The following is a 23,206-nucleotide window of genomic DNA, read 5'->3' as shown; positions in this document are numbered from 1 at the left end:
CTTGGATGGCAGCACAATGGATCCCACCACTGCCACCAATTATGTAACGAGATCCTTGAACTCGGATCTCTCCCCTAGTGTCTCCCACACTATAATGCTCTTCAAATGCCAGCCCTCTGTGTTATTAAAATCCCAACAGCTTGACACCAATTGTTAATTGATAACTAGACACCCGCTCTCTGATATGTCCCAACTAATAGAAGTCTTTTCTCTCTCTTGGCAGTGTTTGAATATGTTTCTTTAAACACTTCAGATAACTGCTTGTTGAACAAACAAAAGGACTTTATTTACAAATGAGGATAAATACAGTATCTTTCTCAGTGGATGGCATTCAAGATGGATACGATGTATAAATACTTTAGTAGTTACACGGTTTAACCATTTCTTTTGCTTATCTTTGTAATTGTTTCTTTATAGCCTTCTAAATGTTCCATTACAGTCTTAAGTTTCCACAGTACCTATATTTATCCTTTGTATCTTTTAACCCTTCTGGTTATCTGTGACTCTACTAGTCACCAAGCATTATATCTCTCACAGGATATTACAACAATACTTTAATTAAGAACTTTCCTCGTCCCATTCTCGGATACCTAAACCCTTTCCAACTGCCCCTCACAGCAGCCTACCCTAGCCTCAGTGGCTCTTAACCCCTCAGGGTACAATCAACATCTCTTCCTATCTTGGATACATAAACCCTCTTGTAACTGCATCTCATAGCAGTCTCCCTCAGCCTACTCGACTGCTAACCCCTTAATGATAAAATAAAACCCTCTTAACTCACTAACTCCAAACACGGCTCTGTCCTTCTATTTATACCCGCTCTTGGGAGCAGCCCTCACCTTTTCTAGCTTAACTCCCAACATTCTAATCTGTTCTGTCCACACACAGTTTCAAGACATGCCTTTTCTGCCTTCACATCTGCATATTTTGTAATCTGTTAAGCCATGTTACCTGAGTACACACACTATCTCTGTTGCCTTTCACTGTTTGTCTGAGAAAGCACAAACAGGAGAACTGTTAAACACTTACTGTTCTGCTTTATATAGCTGGTGAGCTTTGCTCGTCTTTGGCAGCAAGGTGGATAAAAAGGGATGAAGTTGGTTGGAAAAAATTGATTTAATTGAAGTCTGGGGTTTATTTATTTAAATCTTTATACACACGCGTGCACTAACTAAACTATCATTATACTCTCATAGAATGGATTAATGGCTTGGTCACACAACATTAAGTCAAACTTGGACACACATTTAAGTTCTTCATCTCATGAAATGACTATAGTATGTCTAGCACTGAACAGTAATTACTAGTTCTTACTTCATTTTCAAGGGTTTCAGTTTCTGTTCTGAATTGCCTAAAGTTACACAAGATACAAAGACATAAGTTAAATGAGACTTTTGTTCATGCCAATGGGGTTAAGCCAAGCAAAGCAGATGAGTTTATTAAAACAGAGATAATAGGTAATATAGGTACAAAGAACAAGAACCTTCACATTTTGCTATAGGAAGAAATTTTCACCATACCCACCAAGATGTTATTAACTGTTCTACTGAATAGTAAATTAACATATTTTAGTGATCGTATTTGCTCTGTTCAAGAAATATATGAAGACATATTAGAGAAAACTTTATTGAGACAGAGGATTTCAATGGTAGTTTTCTCTAGATGATTTAAATCAATGATATAAATCATGGTTGTCGGTCACATGCTTGTAGTCCTCCTGTCCTCCAGATATCTTCAGTGCTAAAAGACCATGAAACTGCATTTTGGTATCTTGATTTTAGGCAAAGGTTTGAAGCATCATTCTTGCTTTTTTGTTTGTTTGTTTGTTTGTTTGTTTAAAATGCATGGTTTCAGCAAACAGAGGTTCTGAGACATTGGGATCAAGAGTATGCAAGTGGTAGAGAGAAATTAAACAAGGGGATGGGGTTACCTCAAAGTGATATGCAAAATAATCTTCCTAAAAATTATAAGTACCATTTGCAAATTGTGCCATATCATAGATACAAAAGAATTGTTTCTCCACATAGCAGCAACTAATTATGAATCCTTAAAGTACAAGTGGATAGAAGTAAAATTAGAATGTCAAAAGCACAACAAGATTTTTAGTTAGCATAGGGAAGACTGAAGAAAAACAACAAATCCCCAAGTATCTTTACCTGGAAAGGTTGATGAAGTGCCACAGCATGATCAACTAATGGTGATACTGGAGAAACAATAGGTGAGTTTTACTGGAGGTACTTTTATTTTGTAGCTGTCTTTGAATTTGTTCAGATGTTTGACCTTATACTTAAAAAGCAGGAGTAGAGAAAGTGTGGGCCTCAGCCCCTGTTCTGCAGCCTTTTTTGGAGCCCTGCCCCAAAGCCTCTTAAACCACCCCCCAATTTTTTAAAAGTTGACTGATTTTTTTTCAATGACAACTGGTGAAAACCCATTCAGACTACCACAAAAACAAACAGCTTGGATCTCTTGGCTTCCCATTACCTGCAAAACCACCCAGACAGTGGCTGTTTTCTGGATGGAAAACAGCAGTTGTCCATGCATAAAGTAACTTTACATCACTTGCAGTCTTGACAGTGTACAAGTACAGGGAAGTAAACAGCCCCTGCCCTTTATGCATTTTGCTTTTACTGAGCTTGCTCAGTCTTCTTTATAAAGTATTTTTCTTACCCCCACAAAGGTTTTTCCCCTAAGCATTTTTGCATTTCTGGAAGTTGTGGGGTGCTTAGGGTTGCCATAAGTCAGGACCTCCAAACCGGGACAAATGTAGGACAAAATTTTCAAATGTAGGGCACATTTTTAAAAATGGAGGACACACAAAAATGCTGATTTAAATTTTTTTAAAATATAAATGCATGTTTCTTAGGCATGATCAAAATGGAGGACATTTTGGCATTATTTCTAGACAGATGGCAGAAATGTACTTCCCTTTCTGGCCAAACACTCCCAACCGCCATTCCAAAACACACACGACAGCACATTTGGGCATTGAACATGGCTTTATTTAACATGGCCTCTGTTAAGGAAAAAGCAACATGGGATATACAGTAAATGAAATAAAACATGTATGTGAGAGTCAGGATGACTCAGCAGAAGCCAATTGAGAACCACACAGGTGTAAATGGTAATACAATTAACAAGTCCTGAATGCCAAGGACAAGAAATGTAAAGTGGATAATTGGACACACCTGACAATTGTTAAGTGGTCAAGGCTCAGATGATGAAATCATTAATTGTGGGATGAACCAAGAGAACCAATGAGAATGATGTACACGCCTACTGGGTGGAAACAGACAACAGTGGGTGGTACCATGCATTGACTATAATAATGACTATGCATCCCAATGTATTTTGTGGGTAGTAGTGGGTTGTAGAGTGGGTAGTAGTAGTGGATAGTGAGGAGTATAGTATTGTTGTATTGGAGTTGTGTTGGATAGTTTTGGAGCTGTATATAGTAGAATAAAGTAGATCTTTTATTTAAGACTACTGAGTGGTCTGGTGTCTTGGGTGAAGCTACAAGAGCCAGCTGGATCCTGAAGAAGGGTGAAGACTTCTGTGGAAGCAAGAGTGAGAAGGCTTGGAGAGTTTGTCAGGGTCTTCAGCCTGTTCTCTGTAACTCTGCTAAGCTATAACCACTGGCCAAAACTGGTCAGCGCGGTGCACAACCAGGTGGTGAGTTCAAGCCAGAGGTGAAGAGCTACAACTCCCATCATCCCTGACAGCCTCTTGCATATTTCAGAAGCTTATTGCATAACCAAACTCTTTGGGTTTAACTCTTAACATGGTTTAACATGGCTATGCATATTTAACATATCAAGGTGATTTAACAAGTAGTGGAAGTGGATTGGCTCTCAGTTTCAGATTTAGCAAAAAAGGAGGAAAGGCCTCTGGCTATCCCTCTGTCTCTACCATCTACACCAGGGGTAGGCAATCTTTTTGAGCTGGGGGCCGGGTTGCTGTCCCTCAGACAACGGGAGGGGGGGGGGGAGCCAAAAAATAAATAATTAAATGATTTTTTTAAAAAAAATTAAATATATAAATAAACCAGGACAAATGTAGGACAACATTTTCAAATGGAAGACACTTTTTAAAAAAAAAAATGGAGGACACGCAAAAAAATTTGCTGATTTTTAAAAAACTGTTAATATAAATGCATGTTTCTGAGGCTTCTATAGACAATTGCCCCCCAAAGGCCCTGGCGGCAATCGGCGGCAGGACTCGGCTGGGGCCGGTCCCAAGGCCTTGCCGGGCTGCATTCGGCCCGCGGGCCGCAGGTTGCCTACCCCTGATCTACACTAAGAACAACTAACAATATCTTCACATAATATAGGCCTATGATTCCAACAACATCATTTCTTTGTTTCTCCTGTTGGTTTTTTAACACTTTTGCCTGATGAAGAAGTCAGTAGCGCTTTGAAAGCTTGCATCATATGTTTTGTGCATTTTGGTTGGTGCTGTAAAGGTATCAGCATTTAAAGCAACAGTCCCTGCCCCATCCAGACCAGATTCCCCCACATCCCTGCAGCCATGAGCATTTAAAGCAACAGTCCCTGCCCCATCCAAACCAGATTTTCCACGTTGCCACAGCTTGATTTAGTCTAAGCAGAGGCTTAGAAAGCCTGAAATGGTGGCGTTCCTCGGTGGGAATGGGCCCCTCCCCTACCCTCAACAGAGGCTGCCGAGTGGCAGCAAGACCCAGGGCCAGCCACCCCTCAGCCCAGCCCACCTTCTTCTGCCTCCTCTGCTCTGGGCTCTCCTTATTCTCTAATCCTTCTTTCTTCTGTGTCTCCTCCTCTCTCTGGTCCTTCTTCCTTCCGTCTCCTCTCTGCTCTCCATCTTCTCTGCTCTTTCTTTCTACTGCCTCCACTCCATCCTCCTGTTTCCTCTGCTGCTGCTCTGCTCCTCTCTCCTTCTCTCTTCTGTGTGTCTCACTCCCTGCTCCTTCTCTCTCCTAGGTTTAAATTGCGCGCGCGAGTGCTGCACAGGCCTGAATAGACTGCTGCAGACTGCAGCTCCTCCCTCTTATTGTGAATCTGGCCAATGGGGACTGAGGAGCTGAGCAGTCCACCACCTCCCAGCACACAGGAGAGGAAGGCAGGGCCTGAGGGGAGCCCAAACCGGGACCTTGAATGGGGACGGAGCTAGGCGGGCGGGAACCGTGCAGAAGCTTCCAAGGCCTCCCTGGGGCCTGGGGACAGCTGCTCCCAAGCCCCAGAAGCCTTGGAGGAGTGCTCCGCAATCGCGGAGCCGCTTCCAAGGCCTCCAAAGGGGCCTGGGGACAGCTTCTCCCAAGCCCCAGCCTCCAGGCCCTCACTGGGAGGGAGTTGTCCCGGGGGCGGGGCCAAACCAGGGCAGGACCGTGTGGACCCACCCCAAACCAGGAAAGTCCCACCCCCAGGCAGGATATGGCAAGCCTAGGGGTGCTACTATACCTCCTAACACTATCCTCTTGTGTAGATGGTAGTGTTTTGTCTGCATGAAGAACTATACTCAGAAAAAAATCAGGGTTTACAAAATCATCAGGGGGGTGTCATACATTGCTTTGTGTGAAGTTACAAACATAATATCAGCCAAAGTTTTACACAGAACATATGTTGGAAAATTGACAGAAAAATAAAAAGGATCCAAGGGGATGAATAATGGAAACCTTCATAGAAAGCAAGAAACCTAAAAGGATAGGTTTGATCAACTGATCTCAGTTAATGAAAAGTGAAAGATAAAACATTTTCAGGCATTAAACTAGATTTTGTAAAGATTAATGCAATTACTGAGGTTAACTTAAGCAGTAGGAATAAATGTAACAGTAATGAAAGATTCTCTAATGCATTTGGAATTTTCTGGCTGCCTCAGCAGAGCAATGGTTTCTCAAAGGAGGAGACAGCAAAAATGTTCTCTAAAATGCAGCTTGGAAAACTACAGAAGAAAAATGGTTAACAAGTAGTTAATTTTGGATGGGCTGCAGTTGCTTTCTGGAGATCTTCAGTGTTTCAACCCTGCATTCACCACAGGATAACAGACAGGGAGATGGTTGATAACTTGTATAATTCACTTCAGATCTTGTCATATACCTGGCTTTCATATACAGTGGTGCCTCGGGTTACGAAATTAATTCGTTCCGCGGCTAATTTCGTAACCCGAAAAACCTTCGTAAGCCGAATTGCCATAGGCGCTAATGGGGAAAAAAAGCCGCGGCTGCGCCGCGGCTCCATTTAAAACAGCGCCGGAGTTTTTTCATAACCCGACAAAACTTTCGTAACCCGAAACAATAAATCCCTATGGGATTTATTCGTATCCCAAAAAATTCGTAACCTGGGTATTTCGTATCCCGAGGTACCACTGTATTACTAAAACTATGCAGATGGCAATAAGAATGATGGACAATCACTTACAAATAATCATAGAATCATAGAGTTGGAAGAGACCACAAGGGCCATTTAGTCCAACCCCCTGCCATGCAGGAACTCACAATTAAAGCACCCTCAACAGATGGCCACCCACCCTCAGTTTAAAGACCTCCAAAGAAGGAGACTCCACCATACTCCGAGGAAGTGGATTTCACTATCCAATAGGTCTTACTATCAGGAAGTTAGGTGGAATTTTCAATGTCTTTTCCTGTACCTTGCATATATTGAACCAGGTCCTATTCTGTGGAGCAGCAGAAAACAAGCTTGTCCCATCCTCAGCACGACACCCCTTGAAATATCCAAACAGGGCTACCACATCACCTTCCAATCATTTCTTCTCCATGCTAAACACACCCAGTTCCTCAAGCCTCTCCTCATAAGACATTATTTCCTGACCCTTCACCATTTTGGTCACCCTCCTCTGGACACACTCCAGCTTCTCCACATACTTTTTGAATTGTGGTGCCCAGAACTGGACATAGTATTCCAGGTGAGGCCTGACCAAATCAGAATAGAGTGGCACTATTAATTCCCTTGATCTAGATGCTATACTTACATTGATGCAGCCTAGAATTACATTGACCTTTTTAGCTGCAACATCACTCTGTTGATTTATGTTCAGCTTGTGGTCTATTACAACTCGTAGATCCCTTTCACGTGTATTGTTGTTAAACCAGGTGTCCCCATCCTATATCTTTGTATTTCATTTTTTCTTCCTAAGTGCAACACCTTACATTTTTTTCCTATTGAAGTTCATTTTGTTAGTTTTGGCCCAGCTTTCTAATCTGTTAAGGTCATTCTGAATTTTGACCCTGTCCTCTGGGGTATTAGCTACTCCTCCCAACCTGGTGCCATCTGCAAATGTAATAAGCATGCCCTCTATTCTTTCGTTCAAGTCACTGGTGAAGATGTTGAATAGCACTGGGCTCAGGACAGAACCCTGTAGCACCCCACTGCTCACTTCTCTCCAAGATGAATAGAAGCCATTGCTGAGCACCCTTTGAGTTTGGCTGGTCAACCAATTATTAATCCACCCAATAGTTGCATTGTCTAGCCCACATTTTACTATGGTATTTATCCCTGCCATTGTTAGAACCAAAAAACTCATGGAAATATTTCCAGTGTTCTTCCATGGTGTGCTATTTAATTTGCATTATTCTTTTATATCTGGATTGCATTTGAAATCTTGATAAGCTGTTCTTGTTTAGTTTCTGAAAATATATTCATATTCTACATGTTTATGAAAATGTCCTATTCAGTGGCAATGTCTATAATGCTGTTGTCACAAAAACAAATTTCGATAGGTCAAGGCTCTCATCACTTAACTTCACAGACAAGGGGTTTCCACTGAGACATTTTTATACTCATATGGCATGTATAGTTACCTATTTTAATCTGAAAATTTTGTGGGCCCAGAGTTGTACCCACTAAAATTCTGGATCTAAAAGATGCTGAGGACATAGTTTTGAAATGCTTTTGTATACAATATGATGTTGTGCAGTCCATGCTCACCTGAATGGATACCACTACGCATGGTGATCTATTACATCGCTCTTTTAAAAAGTGAACTAAATTGAGGTGTGCTTTTGTTTGTCTGTTTCATTTTCTCAATAGCATCAGCAGTTGTACTACAGCCAAGATGATTCCAACAGAAAGAACTATGATGCATACAGGTTATATTTACAGTCCCCACATAGCTATGAAGATCCATACTTTGATGACCGTGTCCACTTCCCAGCTACTGCAGATTATACGACACAGTATGGACTGAAATCAACCACAAACTATGTAGACTTCTATTCCACCAGGCGACCTTCTTATAGAGCAGAACAATACCCTGGGTCACCAGACTCATGGGTGTAGCATTAGAAAATCACAAAAAAGGAAAACCGTTATCTTTCTAATTTTGCTTGAGAAGAGATTGAGTGATGAGCTTGTTGTTTTGAGGGAGAAATGTGAAAGTGAATTACAAAGAAGGAAACCAAGGAAGAGCTCCCCCCCCCCCCGGGAGAGTATTTGGAAGATGGGAGAAAATATGGAAAGGGAGAATTTTGCTCTTTGTAGATGTTAGACCTAGTTACTTGTAGTCCCTATAGTCTGGTGAAGGTGTGGGCAATGTGACAAAAGGTTTGAGAATTGAGGGGAAAATGGATTTGGGAAATGTGTAGGTCAGATCAAATTACAGATGATTTTTTTTAAAAAAAATGTGAATAAAAGTCTTGTTCTCATAGTTTGTACAGAAAAAACTGGATGCCCTTCTTGTTTTACTGCTACTACTAAATGTCAAGATTGTATGCTATCATGTCCTGTAAATTTCTTTTTAGTTGGTGTAAATATGGAAATGCCACATTGGTTGGAAGTGCCATCATTTGTAATGCCGTGTGTCATTTTAAAACAGACATCTTTTAAAAAGAGGAAGAGACTGAGAGAGATTGAAAGGGGGCAAAAGACCATACAAGCAACTGTTATAAATAAATATCATTTTGTTTTTAAAAGGAATGGTGTAATTTTGAAGCACAAACTTCTGTCCAGTATATCTGCACCTTTTTCATTCCCTGCCTCTTTCACAGAATAATTCACTGCCATTTTTAATGCCTGTTGGGGGAAAAAATAAATGTGGATGCTTCATCCATGGAACGTAATTCCCTGTTCATTTTTTATTTTCCATGTTTATTGTTAATGAACAAATACAGCAGATGTAAATGCTTGTTGTGAGTTGTAAAATAAGGTTAAATATATATCCAAGCATTTGACCACTTTCTCAGTTTTGTGGAGTTCATATTCATGAGTCCAGTACCTTTCACAGTTCATTGTGTTTTTTATCTTCCAAAATTAAGAAGCAGAATAAAGTTCATTTCACTTATTTTTCCCTTCAATAATCTGTCCACCTGGCGCATATTCCTCTTACTTCATTTATAATGCTTTTATAAATGAGTATTAATTGACTGCATTCATTTTCCTCCTAGCACACTAGTAACAGCTAAACCTTTAGACCACAGTACTAATTAATGTGGATTTATTTGTTGTTTATCTACATCTGTACTGGAAGTTTTCTACAGGAAGAATTCAAGATTAACTCCACAGACACTGAGGAGACGTAAAGGAACTAAATTATCTGTGTTTCCAAAGGGTTAGTGGAAACTGTTCTTAATTCCTGGCTATTTACCTATACTTATTGTTGCTTTAAATCATACCTACAAAATGAATTTATATTCTACCCCTAGTCCACTGAATCGAACATAGCATTCCTGCTATCCTAGGCAAGGACATTGTCCCCAGCGAGGCACCCACCAGATCCCATAAAGCTTGCGCAAAATGTTTCTATCCTGTGCCTTCAGACCAAGCCCTGGTAATTTTCTTTGATATATAAACAAAAAAAATCTGTAAATAATTTGTTCTGAAGGTTAGTGATTTCTTCTATACAGTATCATAGGTGCAAAATCTTTTATGTTGTTGCTTTTATGAATACCCCGTCATTGGAGTGGTGCCCTTTGTAAAAGGGCTTAAATTATAAGCTGTGTCTTTACAAGAGGATTGGGAATCATGTGGTTTTCCAGATGTTGGACTGCAGCTCCCAACAGGCATAACCAATAGTGGAGAACACTGGGAGCTGCCATTCAACATCAACATCAAGAAGGCTCCATGGTTCCCACCACTTCTTTAGAATGTGGCATGATGAAGCTCACAACTTGGTCCAGAAAGCTGTTTCAGTATTCAGCTTCATCAATAGTAACCTGATTTTCCAGGCTCACACTGTTGACTTGTCAGCCTGCATCAGGGAGCAGCAAAGCCATTCAAGGGCATTTGATTATGGACAAGAGCTCAAGAATCACGTTGGAAGTCCAAGGTAGGGAAAACAAGTTTTTTTTTCCTGAATGGGCAGTGGATGAGTAGTGAGTAATGTGTGGAACAAACATATAGGTCATAGTAGGACATTTTTATCCTCAGTCAACTTAGTCTTTTCTTGCATTTCTCTATTTGTAATGTCTGTCTACCATCTACCTCTGGGAAATGTATTGATAAAAGAAACAAAACCACTTAAAAAATTAAAACAATTGTCTTTTAATAGCAGTTTCTGATGGGACTGAATCCACAAGATGTGGATTAAATGTTAATTTATGTATTTACATATTTATTCTTCAATTATGAAGATTCCTTTACTGTTTTAATCACAATGCCAAACAATTGGCTAGCAAAATCAGCACAAGATGTATGGTCAAAATCATCAAGTATAAACTCATAAAATGGTATGTCTTCCTGTTCTGCACTATTGTTGATGGGGAGAAGCAGCCGTCTAAATTCATCCCACAGACACTTCAGGGAGTTATTCTGCGTATTATGTGTTGTGTTTCTTTTCTAGTCTGGGATCCATTAATTGGTTCACTTCAAGGTGTTCTGCCGCCTTTCAACATTACTTTCTATAGTGTTCAAATTGACTGTATAATTTATATACTTTCTGGATCATGCAACATTTTAATTACACAAATGAAATATAATGGCAAGTTTCAATTTTTTTCTATTCAATGTGTTTTGGTTCTCTCTCCACCTTCCATTTTAATGCAGGAGTAAATTCACATGTTGATCTCTCCAGTGGGAACAATTACAGTCAAGAAAAACAGTTGTTACTGCTGACAGCCTTTGGACTGGGGAAATGCTCTTTTGGAAAGTAGGATGTCACAATATGAAAAGGGAGACACAATATTCTGTAAACTCACACTTAGATTCTCTGATGACTGTATGGTTTGGGGAAATAAGCCAAAATCTTTTACCTGTTTCTTTTTAAAGTTTAATAGTTATCAATAACTATTTCATATTTATGTTCATTTTTTCATTGATTATTATCCCAAATGGAGAATTCACAAGATCAGCTTCTAATTAGGTAAAGAAGCTGGGTCACAGAGAGAACCACTGGTTCAAGCAAACTACATCAACTCACCTTTAATTCCCCAGATAAAAATCCCTAACATTATGCACAGTGCCTGTAACTTACAAAACTATTTCAAAATATTGCGTAGCTTTGACACTAGCGTGCTATAATGCGATGCAATCTCAGTTGCTGGAAGGACAATATGACATAAGACTCTGTACCTGTTCTTCTGAGGATGCACAAATGTACAGTACATGGTATTTTACTATAAAGTTTATCAGGAGGGTAGAGGAAAGTTGATCCATCCAATATTCATATCCTTTCCAGGCCATTCTGACAAGTTGCTATTTTCAATTTGTGTCAAAGGATGGAATACTAAAATCACCCCCAAATTTGTGATGTTTTTGAATATCTTAAAAACTAGACCAACAATGTTATTAAAACAGTAATTGTATTAGTTCTGTGTTCTTTTGTATAAACTACCTTTCTGTAAATAGTATATGATAAAGAGAATAAATAAATCTACCACCACTGCTCAAAGGATGGGGCCAAGAGAGTTACCCATGCTAACTTATATGGGGTTGCAATGATAATGCATCCACACTCATCCTCCCAAAATGTCATGAAATTTTGTTCTGCTTGTTAATGGGTTACTGGCCCTTTCCATTAAACCACAGTCTATGTTGTGGAAAGAATTTGACAGGTGGCTAAAAATTAACTGACATGAATAGCCCAATCCTGAAAATATACTTTCCTGCACAATGTGCTTGTATTTTGGATAATAAAACAGATTTTGGTATTTACATATAGTCCTCTTCCTCATTTTTCAAGTGCCTTGCATATATTACCTCACTAATACTTGGAACAAGTCAGGTGGAACAGTGTTATGATCATTCCCATATTTCAGATGAAGAGCTGAGGCTAAGAGATGACTTGCCTAATATAATCAGTTCATGACATGATATTTGAATGAGGACTTCCTAGCTCACAGACCAAGCTCTTAATTGCGAAACTACCTAGCTCTCCATCATCAGAAGAGGAGCCTCCTCTGAACCATGTTGGGTAAGTCCTTCCTGCTTTCGTTGCAATCCTATATCTGTATTGGGGGTGGGTCAATGTGATGTATTCTCTGTTGCAACAACAGACTCTTCTGGCACCATGAAAGCGGAGCAAATTGATTATGACATATGCTTTTGTAGTTCAGACACCACTGCATCAGGTCCATGGCAGAAAGCTTCCTTCAATCTCACAGTTCATACTTATTTCATTATTCCAAGGAGCTTTAGGCAGCAACCACAGTTCTCCACTCCACTCCCCAGTTGTTCTTAACAATTTAAACACAGAGAATTGCTGGTCTGAGATAATGCATAAAAATAATTTCCATTTTATTTGAGTTGTAGGAAATCGAGAAGCTGCCTTATACTGAGTCAGACCCTTGGTCCATCAAGCCTAGTATTGTCTACACTGAGTAGCAGTAGTGGCTCTCCAAGGTTTCAAGCAGGATTGTTGCCTAGCCCTACCTGGAAACCTGGATTCGCAGATTTGGTTATCTTCTGAAACTGCATGAGATCAGGTTTATTCAATGTTGTCTGCTGGAGCAAAAGTAAAAGAACTTTAGGCATGATGGATAAATTGTACGCAAAACTACAGTGCGCCCGCGTTATACGCGGCTTTCAGGATATGATGAAAGCCGTGCGGGAGTGCAAGGGGCGGCACGTCCCATTCGGAAGAATGGGAAGTGTGCATGCTGCCACACCGCTGCATGCACAAGTCCCATTCATCCCCCGCTTAAGCCAAGGGCGGACTGTAATGCCAAAATGGCAGCCTCTCTCTTGTATGTTGTAAAGATTGCTTCAAACAACCTCAAACACTTAAAGATAAAAGCAAGTGTGATTGTTTGTGTCAAAAGTGAGATATTGCTGCTATCTAAAGTGCTTTCTCAACAAGAGTGTTACCATATAAATATTAGAGAGCAATAAATGTCATGTCTATAAAATTTTCATCCTGAATCAATAATGTTCATGTTGCAGCAAATGTTGACATTTACATGTGAATGCTGACTTACTGATGATTATTGTGAATGTCTCCAAACAAAAATATACCAGTGAATGTTGGAAGACACTTAAATATGATACCCAGAATTCTTTGTATCTGAAAAGGGGGGTGTTTCTGTTTTCAGATACATTCACAAAATTAATCAGGGACTGTGAACATTCACGGTGACAATGTTTTCATATTCACTGCAACATATAATGATGATGATGATGATGATGATGATGATGATGATGATGTTTATTTATATTTCTCGCCTCTTCCATGAATCGAGGTGGGATTACATCATTAAAATGTTACATAATACAAAATACAATCAATAAAACACTAATAGTGAATTAACCAACATTCCTATTAGTTCTCTAAAATAGCAATTCAATTAGCCAACAATCATAGTCAAAAATGGAGCAATCATCATAACTTTTTTTCTTCTTCGTAGTCTCTGGTAATCATACAAATGGATTCTACTGCACCTGCGCAGTTTAGCTCGGAAGCTTCTGGAATCAATGGGCAAAGTTTACTTTGAAACTTTTGGGCAGTAGCTCTGCCCATCCCATATAAGTCCCCTGCCTTCCCGCTCTTTCCACTGTGTTAGCTGCTCATGGAACTTCACTGGAATTGCTCGTGTGTTTTTTGGAATTTGACCTATTGGCTTGATTGACCATTCTCTATCTGATTTCCCCCGTGTTTGTTGACCATCGGATCTTCGTTTGACTTTGATTCCGCTTGCTGGATTTCGTATGGCTACTTTCATGAATTGTGTTAGTTGCGGAGGCAAGATCCCTGAACAGGATCCTCATTCCACTTGTCTCCTTTGCCTAGGAGAGGCACCCAACCCCAGGGTTTGTGCCCTTTACAAATCCATGACTCCTCAGGCCAGGAAGAACAGGGAGACCTGTCTTACAGCGGCCCTTTATAGACGAGTCCTTTCACCTCCGTCTGCAGTGTTGCACTGCAATCTATGTACAGTGGATCCTTGTTATACACTGGGGTTTGGTTCCAAGATCCCCCGTGTATAACAAAATCCGTGTATGCTCAAGTCCCATTAAGTATAATGACATAGCAAAATGGTGTCCCTAATAAACAATGGAACATCAAGGTAAATGTATACTTTTTTGGAACATTTTCAAACCGTGTATGCTTAAATCCGTGTATAAAAAATCCGTGTTATAAGCAGGACCAACTGTAATTGTTCACTTGGTGCTTTAATTGAAATTCATTGATATGACGTGACACTTTGACCAATGCCTTTGTGTTATGATTAATCTCATTACATTCGAATTCAATGTTTGGTTACCTGAGATACTTGAATGTTAAGGTACTTTTTAAGAATGCTCAAACAAGGTATTGCTTGGTTCAACAGTTTATTTGTTGTTTAATAAACATAATGTTGTTTGAACCTAACTGTGTCATGACACTCCCTCCTCCACTGATCTAAGCTTGTCAGTCTAATCCATTTGTATGATTCGCAAAGAACCACAAAGAAGAAGGACAGGTTGCTTACCTGTAATTGTATTTCTTTGAGTGGTCATCTGTGAATATATACAAATCCCGCCCATCCTCCCCTCAGTGTCCTGCTCATTACTGTTTCACTCCGTTGTTGCTTTACGCGGTGTAAAAGTCCGGAACTGGGGAAAGAGCGGAATGGCAGGGGACTTATATGGGATGGGCAGAGCTACCGCCAAAAAGTTGCAAAGTAAACTTTGCCCAATGATTCCAGAAGTTTCCGAGCTAAACTGTGCAGGTGCAGTAGAATCCATTGGTATGATTCATTTGTATGTATTCGCAGATGACCACTCAAAGAAATAGCATTATAGGTAAGCAACCTGTCCATATGGAGTCTGGTGGATAAGCCCGCTGGAAGAGATTCATTTTGAGTGCCTTCTTAAAGGTTTCTAAGGTAGTGATAAGACGGATCTCTTCCAGTAGGCTATTCCATAATTTTGGGACCGCAGCAGTAAACGCCCTTTGGGAAGTTTTCATTAACCTGGTATTATGATCTTCTAATAAAAACTTCCCAGATGTTCTGAGAGTGCGGGGTGGATTATTTAGGGAGAGGCGTTCCCGTGAGTATATACAACACCGCATATTCAGATTTTGTGATGCTTGGGGAAATATTTTTGTTCTCCCAGATTAGCTCTTGGAATGAATTAGTGTAGCATCCAGGATGTTACGGGAAACTGGCAAAAACAGTGGATGTATTTTTTATGCATCTTGTATAATAGCTGGAGACAAATTCCTGCATTTTTCCCTCTAGAGAGATGTAAAACTATCCCTGACTTTGGTGTCTGCCCATTTCACTGTGGATAAAAACATGGGAGAGCAAAGTTTGAATCAGGCCTCAGTTTCTTAGTTTAACTGGATTATTAGCACACTTCATGTCACCAAGTTGAGGCAAATAACAACATACAAATCAAAATTCAATAAAAACCCACAAAGAGCATACCTTTGAAATCTCACATTCATACATACCAGGCTTCAAATTAACCTAATCTGAACCATTTTCCTGTGTTAAAATACCAAAAAGCATTCATATTCAAACTTTTGGGAATATCTAGGTAAAGAGGCATGCAACTGAAGAACACCTCTTTTTTCTTTCATGACATGGACATGGCATCTGAAATTTATTAGGACTTTATCACATCAGGCTGCTGGGATGCCACAATCACAATGTAGGAAATGCAAACATGGGGGACAAAAGCATCTAGGAGTAACCATGTTGGCCATATAACAAATCCAATAACATCAAAATAAAATACCTTTATTAATATAAGTCTACCAGTGACGGCATAGCCAATGGGGGAGGTGCTAGCCTGCAGATAGCCCTCCCTACCATCTGAACTAAGTCGAGAAACAGAAAATGCAGGCCTATGACTAACATCTTCAATTTCTTTTTCCTGTTTGCCTGATGAAGAAGCCAGTATGACTTCCAACGTTTGCAACATGTAATTGTACATTTTGGTTGTCCCAATAAATATATCCTTGTTTAAATGTTATTGGTTTTGGGGGACAGTCGTTTTTGCCCAGCTCTTCAAAAGTGCCGGGTGCTACTATAGTCTCGGGCTCTGACCTCTGTATGCCAGAGCCTTCATAACCCTGCTTTCCTGCCCTATGCTCTTCTCAGTATGCCTTTTGGTCTGCATTTTTTTACAGGCAATCATAGCAATTAAGTTTAAAAAAATTGAGGGGAAAACACCCTGCTTGGAAATAAGTAGAGGAAGGGAGAAGAGGAAGAGAGGAGCATAATGATGCCCAGTTGCATCAAGTGACTGCCTGCATATTGAAACTGCAGTGGGAGGAGATCATCACAAGTGAATCAACAGTGTAAAAGCAGTGCGATCAGGACGCATTGATGGGTTTTGCCCGTCAATGAAAAGAAGAGTTCCAGGAACAGACGGAAGACAAAGCAGCTACAGAACAGACACAGCATTGTGTGATAAGGTAATAGGCACTACTATCCTGCTGTAATCCCACTTTGGCAGCTTCATGTGATAGACCATAATCAAAAATTTGCACATCTATTGTAAGTCATCCCCATGATGTATCATAATAGTAGTCCCTGCCTACTCCTCATTGACACTTGAGGATTTGGCAGTACACATATTCTACTGATGCTTCCCAAAACAGTAACCCCCCCCCCCCCCATGTACCAGTAAAAAAAACCAGGAATGACTCCAGCCTAGAGGTGGAACAAATATTTGAAAACTGGTTGAACAGATTTTTAGAATAATAGAAAAAGAATCATAAGACAGGCCAGAAGCTTTGTAGGTGAGGACTTGCTTTGCAACCAAAAAATGACTTTTTATTTTTATTTTTTTACAGAGACAGTAAAACATTTTGTTCAGGAGACATCTTGCCTCCATAGAAAATAGCATTTTCTGCACAAAAAACATTTCTCCACAGAAAATGCTGCTTTGTATGCTGGAAATGTGTTCTGCACAAAATGTTTTGCATAGAAGATACTGTTAATATGCAAAAAAACCACCACTTTGTGTTTTGTTTTGTTTGTTTTTTGGGGTTTGTTTGTTTGTTTGTTTGTTTGTTGCTGTATAATCAGCCCCGAACTGCAGGAGGTTTTCTCACAGCAAGGAGGAAAATGCTTAGATTATTTGTTGGTGCCTGCTCTTGGCTCATAAAATGTATGAAGAATTACACCCCTAGTCCTGCTACATAGGGGTCCCCCCTTCCTCAACCCTTTCTATTTTTCCATTGCTGAAGAATTCTAAATTGGAAGCACAGTCTGCTTAAGCACCACTTGAGATAGCTAGCTAGACCTATTTTGAGATCTAAAGCTATATTGTTCTTAGATTTTGCTTTAGTCAGGGGCAAAGCTGTTTTGTTTCTTCTAAATATACAGCATTTCCCTTATACTAGTTTTACACATTTAATAGTAGCTTTATCAGCAAGAACTCATTTTGGCCAACATAAAAGATGCATGGCTGAAGCTATATGCTCGGTAATTGCACATTTCTATCTGCTGGGGAACAGGGAGGCTATAAATGGAGAGCAGCAGTACAAAAAGGACAGGGTTTTCTCCTGTAACATAACATCCTTTTCATTTTTAATGATTCTTCTCTCGTTTGTTAGCCAGAGTCTGTCTCTGGCATCCACTTTGAACTCACAGCTAAATGTAAACATTTTCCAAGTCATGAGTGTTTCCAAAAAATATTAAAATATAATCTGAGCAAATCTATTTAGATTCATTGCAGTCTGTGGAAATTTTCCAAACTGACAAACTCAGTAGGTCTTTTTTGCTAGACAGTTTTGCACATGCTTTTAAAAGACTGAAAGAAAAGAGGTCATGCTTTCACTGAAGTAAATGAAGGATGTGTTTTTACTATTATTAATATAATGTGGAAAACTGAACCAGGAGGTCAAAGAGAAGAAGACATCTCATTAACTTTTCTTCATTTAAATCTTGAGCTCTCTGATAGTGATCCCTGAATCATCTTATAAATGGATTTCTCATTCATTACTCAGCAAAACCCTGAGACTTTTTTTACCTTGGAACCTCAACTGAAATTTGATTGTAAGGTGCATGCTTCAGATGAGTTATAAATAGAGGCCCTGATTAGCAAATTGCCTTTTATTATTGTGATCAGCATTTGAATACTTTACTACCATGTTGTCAAATAATCCCGTGTTCTTCAAGAAAAAGTCAAGAACTGATCCAAAATCCTGGGCAAGGAGCCAAAACACTGCATTACGCTACAGTTTTTATACTCCCAAGGTCTCAATCTCATGAATTTTGACATACAGAATGACACAGCCTATGACCCAGGGACTAACGTAGGAGAGTAGGTTTTGTTTGGTTTTGCACTGTAATATTAGTGCTTGGGATGGAAGAGTTGATGTGAGTGAGGCCATTATCAACTGCAGTAGTGGGGAGATACTGGAATCAAGTGAGAAGGGTAAAGGGTGCAACATTTTGCTACTGCCTCCATATGCCACAGACGTCATCAAATAATGTCCACCTGTGTGCCTTTTCAGAGGTACATGATCTCAGGGGAAATGCATCTAGTTTTGGAAAGCCCGAGAGTTTGTCAAAGAATATATCTAAACAAATGTCATCACAGTGGCCAAAGAGCTATCAAAACACATCTGGGATAAAGTTATATGGAAGCAGAAATCCAGTTTGGTTTACAAAGACACATCTCAAACTATGAATCCCCTGGAATACCATTAAAACCTTTTTTTAGAAAATGGAAAGAATGTGACTCATCTGCAACACTGCTGAGAGAAGGCTGTCCACCAAAACACAGTGCCTGAGGGAATTAGCCAGAAAAGCAACCATGAGAGGAATGGTGACTATGAAAAAGCAGGAGAAATCTGCAGCTGAGATGGGTGAAACCATCCATGAGATAATTATCATCCAGATGCACCACAAAGCTGGCCTTGATGGAAGAGTAATGAGAAGGAGCCAGTGTGGCTTAGTGGTTTGAGCCTTGGACTATGACTCTGGCAAGTCACACACTCTCAGCCTCAGGGGAAGACAAAGGCAAGCCCTTTCTGAACAAATAGTGCCAAGAAAACCCCATGATAGGGTTGCCATATGTTGGAAACAACTTGAAGGCACACAACAGCAGCAGTGAGAAGAACCCATTGCCAAAACAAACCATTATCAAAGCTTGTCTGGGGTGCAAAAAAGAGATGTGGGAGAGACAGCAAACTAATAGAGAAAGGTGCCCTGGTCTATCTGGTTCTCTTTTGTCTCTTTTTGAATCAAAAAAATTAAAATGCTGGGCCATGGAAGAAGATGCTTTTTGTTGTACAAAACCTACAACACTCATTGCCTCAAGAATACCACTCCACAGTGAAGCATGGTGACAACAGCCTATAGTGGGGATGCTTTTCCCTGGCAGAGACTGGAAAACATGTCAGAAGTGAGAGCAAAATGGATGAAGCCCTGTTTTGGTCTGGAAGGGCTGGGTGAAGATTCACTTTCCCTCAGTACTACAACTCTAAACACTCCAAAGGAACAAAAACAAAAACCTGAATATCTTAGAATGGCCCAGGCAAAGCCCAGACCTCAGTTCAATTAAAAAATTTTAGCAAGTGTTGAAAGTTACTGACAGAGCTGCAGCAATTTTGCCATGAAGAATGGCTAGAAAATGCAGAACCCAGAAGTGCAAAATAGGCTGAGACCTGCCCAAGGAGGCTCAGTTGCAAACGCAGCCATGGGTGTTTCTACCAAGTGTGGACTTGGGGGTGGACAGGTAGGACAGCTTATGCAGCCAACAAGAGCCAGTTTAGTTCTGTTTACTTAATTTGTGTTCCACAATAAAAATTATTTTTCACCTTCACAGTTATTTTTAATTGAATTTTGTTTTTTAAAAAATGAAGTTTTATTTAAAAAAAATTTCAAAGTAAAGATTACACCAAAAGGTTTCTCAGTTATACATGTAACTGAAAAACCTTCACAGTATTGATTATCTTGTATACATCTCATGGTAACAATGCCAATTAAATACATTCCAGTTCTAGGCTTTAACGCAACAAAATGTGAATAAAGGCAAAGGTGGATGAATACTTCTGCAAGGCATTGTAGATCTGTTCTCCTTGAGTTTACCTAACATCATTTAAAGCCATTGTCACATCTTGTTCTGTAAGTTATTTGTGCATTTTACTTTATTTTTATATTTACAATTGTGTGCCTTGCATACCACTGACATATTTTCAGACATAAAGGTATTCTTTCTGACACTGTCAACGTTCCCATGTGATTGCAGATTTTTCCGTGTGGGGTTCTGAAGACAAGAAGATATATGCAAATATAATGACAGACACCTCCACAGTCACTTTGGAGAATGTGTTAACTGTCCTGTTACATAAGATAAAGAAAGCAGTGATCTTCGGAAATAAAAAGGTTGTTCTGGAGGGAAAAATAAAGGAAGAATGAGCTTGTGATAGCTACTGGGATGACCATGTTTTTAAAAGGACCCCAAAGAACCCCCTTTGTCAATTGTGGGCAACAGTGTTACTTCCTTAAGAATGTTTGTAAGGAAGCTGATAAGGAATTCTGTTCTCCAAACTATTATAATGCTAAGTGTCCTCCAATGTATTATGAAAGTGAAATAAGTGAATGTAAGGATAAATCAAGTTGATTTCTCTCCTTCCAATAACTACAAAAGGCAGATGAGAGAAGATTTATCTATGGGATGTACAGCCTCCTGGCAGTGGCTTAATTACAGATTCTGTGTCCATTAATCAGGGATTGACTGAAGACTTTGGAAGTGTATACACTGTTAAGAATGTCCCTTCTACAAAATATCTAAACTACTACTTAAATCAAACAAATCCTTGCGGGCAGATAAGAATGAAAGAAGTTCAAGATAAAGATTTCCCTGCCAAAGCCACTAAAAGTATTTTGATTTATCTCGGTGTTAAAGGGTCATCTTCAAGGGCTTTGTTATTTCAGTGTTTCAAAGGAGTAGAGAACCACAGGAGTATTTGTACTCCAGTGTTTAAGCGGAAGCCATGCATGAGAAGTATAGTTCCATCATGATCTGTGTATATTAGTGGGGATTAACGTGAATAAATGTTTAAACACAGAAAATTGCTTGGGGGTTTGATAGGATCGTGTTTCTTCTCTTCCTGTCCAAAGGAGGGTGTAAGGCTTTTTTCTTCTTCAACATGCCTTTGCTAACAGAAAATGGAGAGGAACGGGGGTAATTTTTTATCTAATTAGTGGGATGCTGGTTTCCCTTTTAAAGTTGTCTAGTTTCTTCACACATAGCAGAGCAGAAAAATAGAGAAAGGGAGAGCTTAGCTTGCATCCTGTTTAGTATGCAGCAACAGAATCAGGCCTTCCTTTAGCCATTATTTCTTACTGAGGTGTAAACAGGTAGAAGAGGCGTGCTAAGTTTGCTTTTGATCCCTCTCCATTTATTTTAAAAGTAAATATGGTTGCTCATGCAAAGAGCAATTACAGTCTTGGGCCCGAATCAAATTGCTAGTCCCAACTACAGTGGATTTGTTATATCAATGGCACTTAAATAACCTGTGGATCTCCAGGAACCAATAATGGGATTTAGACCATAACATTCCAGTTTGAAACAACCAATGTCCCAATAACCAGAAACACAGAAACGTAGTGGGAAATGTGATTGGTGAAAGTTCCCTCTGCTTAATATTAGCATGTCATAAAATTATAAAGTCTGTGCGTATTAGGGTTGGGGTGTCAGGAAGTGACGCCCCTTTCTAACTCTAGTACGTGCAGAAGGCGTACTTTATGCCCGTGCGGAACGGGCCTATGATTCATAACCTGGGTGGCCACTGGAGGTTTGGGGGATTCTGGGAATTGTAGTCTAAAAACTTGTGCTCTTAAAGGCACACTCGTAGAGCCAACATTTTTTAAAATTGCAGCCCTACTGGAGACTTGGCCTCAGCACTGCTATTCTCCCTTTATCCTTCACATGATTGTTCTGCTGTTCTTGTGACTATTTCAACTGACTGCAAGGGAGCAAATCCGCATTTGTAAACAGTTCAGCTACCAAAATTACCTAATTACATGCAATCAAATGATGAAAACTCAGTGGAATAAAGCAAGCTTCCTCTTTACATTGGTAAGGGCTTTGGATAAGCTTTGAGGGACAAAGGAGGGGAATTTACTTTTGTCGTAGTGTCTCTGCTCCATTTACTGGCACTTGTCCATTGAATGGCCATTTTTCCTTTGTAAAAGGTGGACATTCGGACTGTTTTATTCGTCTCACTTGGGGATTTGGGAAAGTTATGTACATAGAGCTGGAATTCAGTGCAACTGCAGAGGAGGCAGGATGAGTACCACTGAAAACATTGGGATCTACTGCTAAGTAAATCTCATATATCTATTAGATTTTGTTATAAATGTCTCTGATCAGGAGGGTTCATGTCTCAGTGTTAAAGTACATGCAGAGGTTCCCACATTCCATCCCCCAGCATATGGAAAGCCACTGCCCATCAATATAGTAGCTAACATAGTCCAGGCACAGACAAAGGTACCTATAGAGCCTTCTTCAGAACATTGTACTCAACGTGCACAAAGATCTAACATGTACGGGTGCTTGGAGCATTGAATGGTGAAGAGTTTGTATACATAGTCATGCCTTGGCCTCAGTTTTAGCCATATTCATGTTAAGGCAAATACCTGAACAAGGCTGTTCCTTCATCCAAATCCTAAACCTCACACTGACATACTCTCCTCATTCTCACCACACCATTCCAACATGCCTCCTGTTCTCTCTCTACCAATCAATCATCATCCATAGATTAATTCATTCCACCAACTTACTACAGTTGGCACTCAATCTTTGCAGACTGCATGCCATTTGTTTTCATGAACCTTCAAGTCATTTCTGACTTATGGTAACCCAACCTATCACAGGGTTTTCTTGGCAAACTGTGTTGG

General features: G+C 39.8%; 1 protein-coding gene across 1 annotated transcript in view; it reads left to right on the top strand.

Moving 5' to 3' along the window:
• The window catches only part of PKP4 (plakophilin 4), a 154,895-nt gene extending 142,824 nt beyond the window's left edge, over nt 1-12,071 (top strand). The window contains exon 23 of the mRNA XM_042458480.1: nt 8,016-12,071. Within this exon, the coding sequence (XP_042314414.1) occupies nt 8,016-8,264 (249 nt within the window). The 3' untranslated portion in view covers nt 8,265-12,071. The remainder of the gene's footprint in view (nt 1-8,015) is intronic.
• The last annotated feature ends 11,135 nt before the right edge of the window (nt 12,072-23,206 follow it).

The sequence above is a fragment of the Sceloporus undulatus genome, chromosome 1 (assembly GCF_019175285.1).
Source record: "Sceloporus undulatus isolate JIND9_A2432 ecotype Alabama chromosome 1, SceUnd_v1.1, whole genome shotgun sequence".
NCBI lineage: Eukaryota > Metazoa > Chordata > Lepidosauria > Squamata > Phrynosomatidae > Sceloporus > Sceloporus undulatus.
This window is presented reverse-complemented; position numbering and strand designations above follow the sequence as displayed.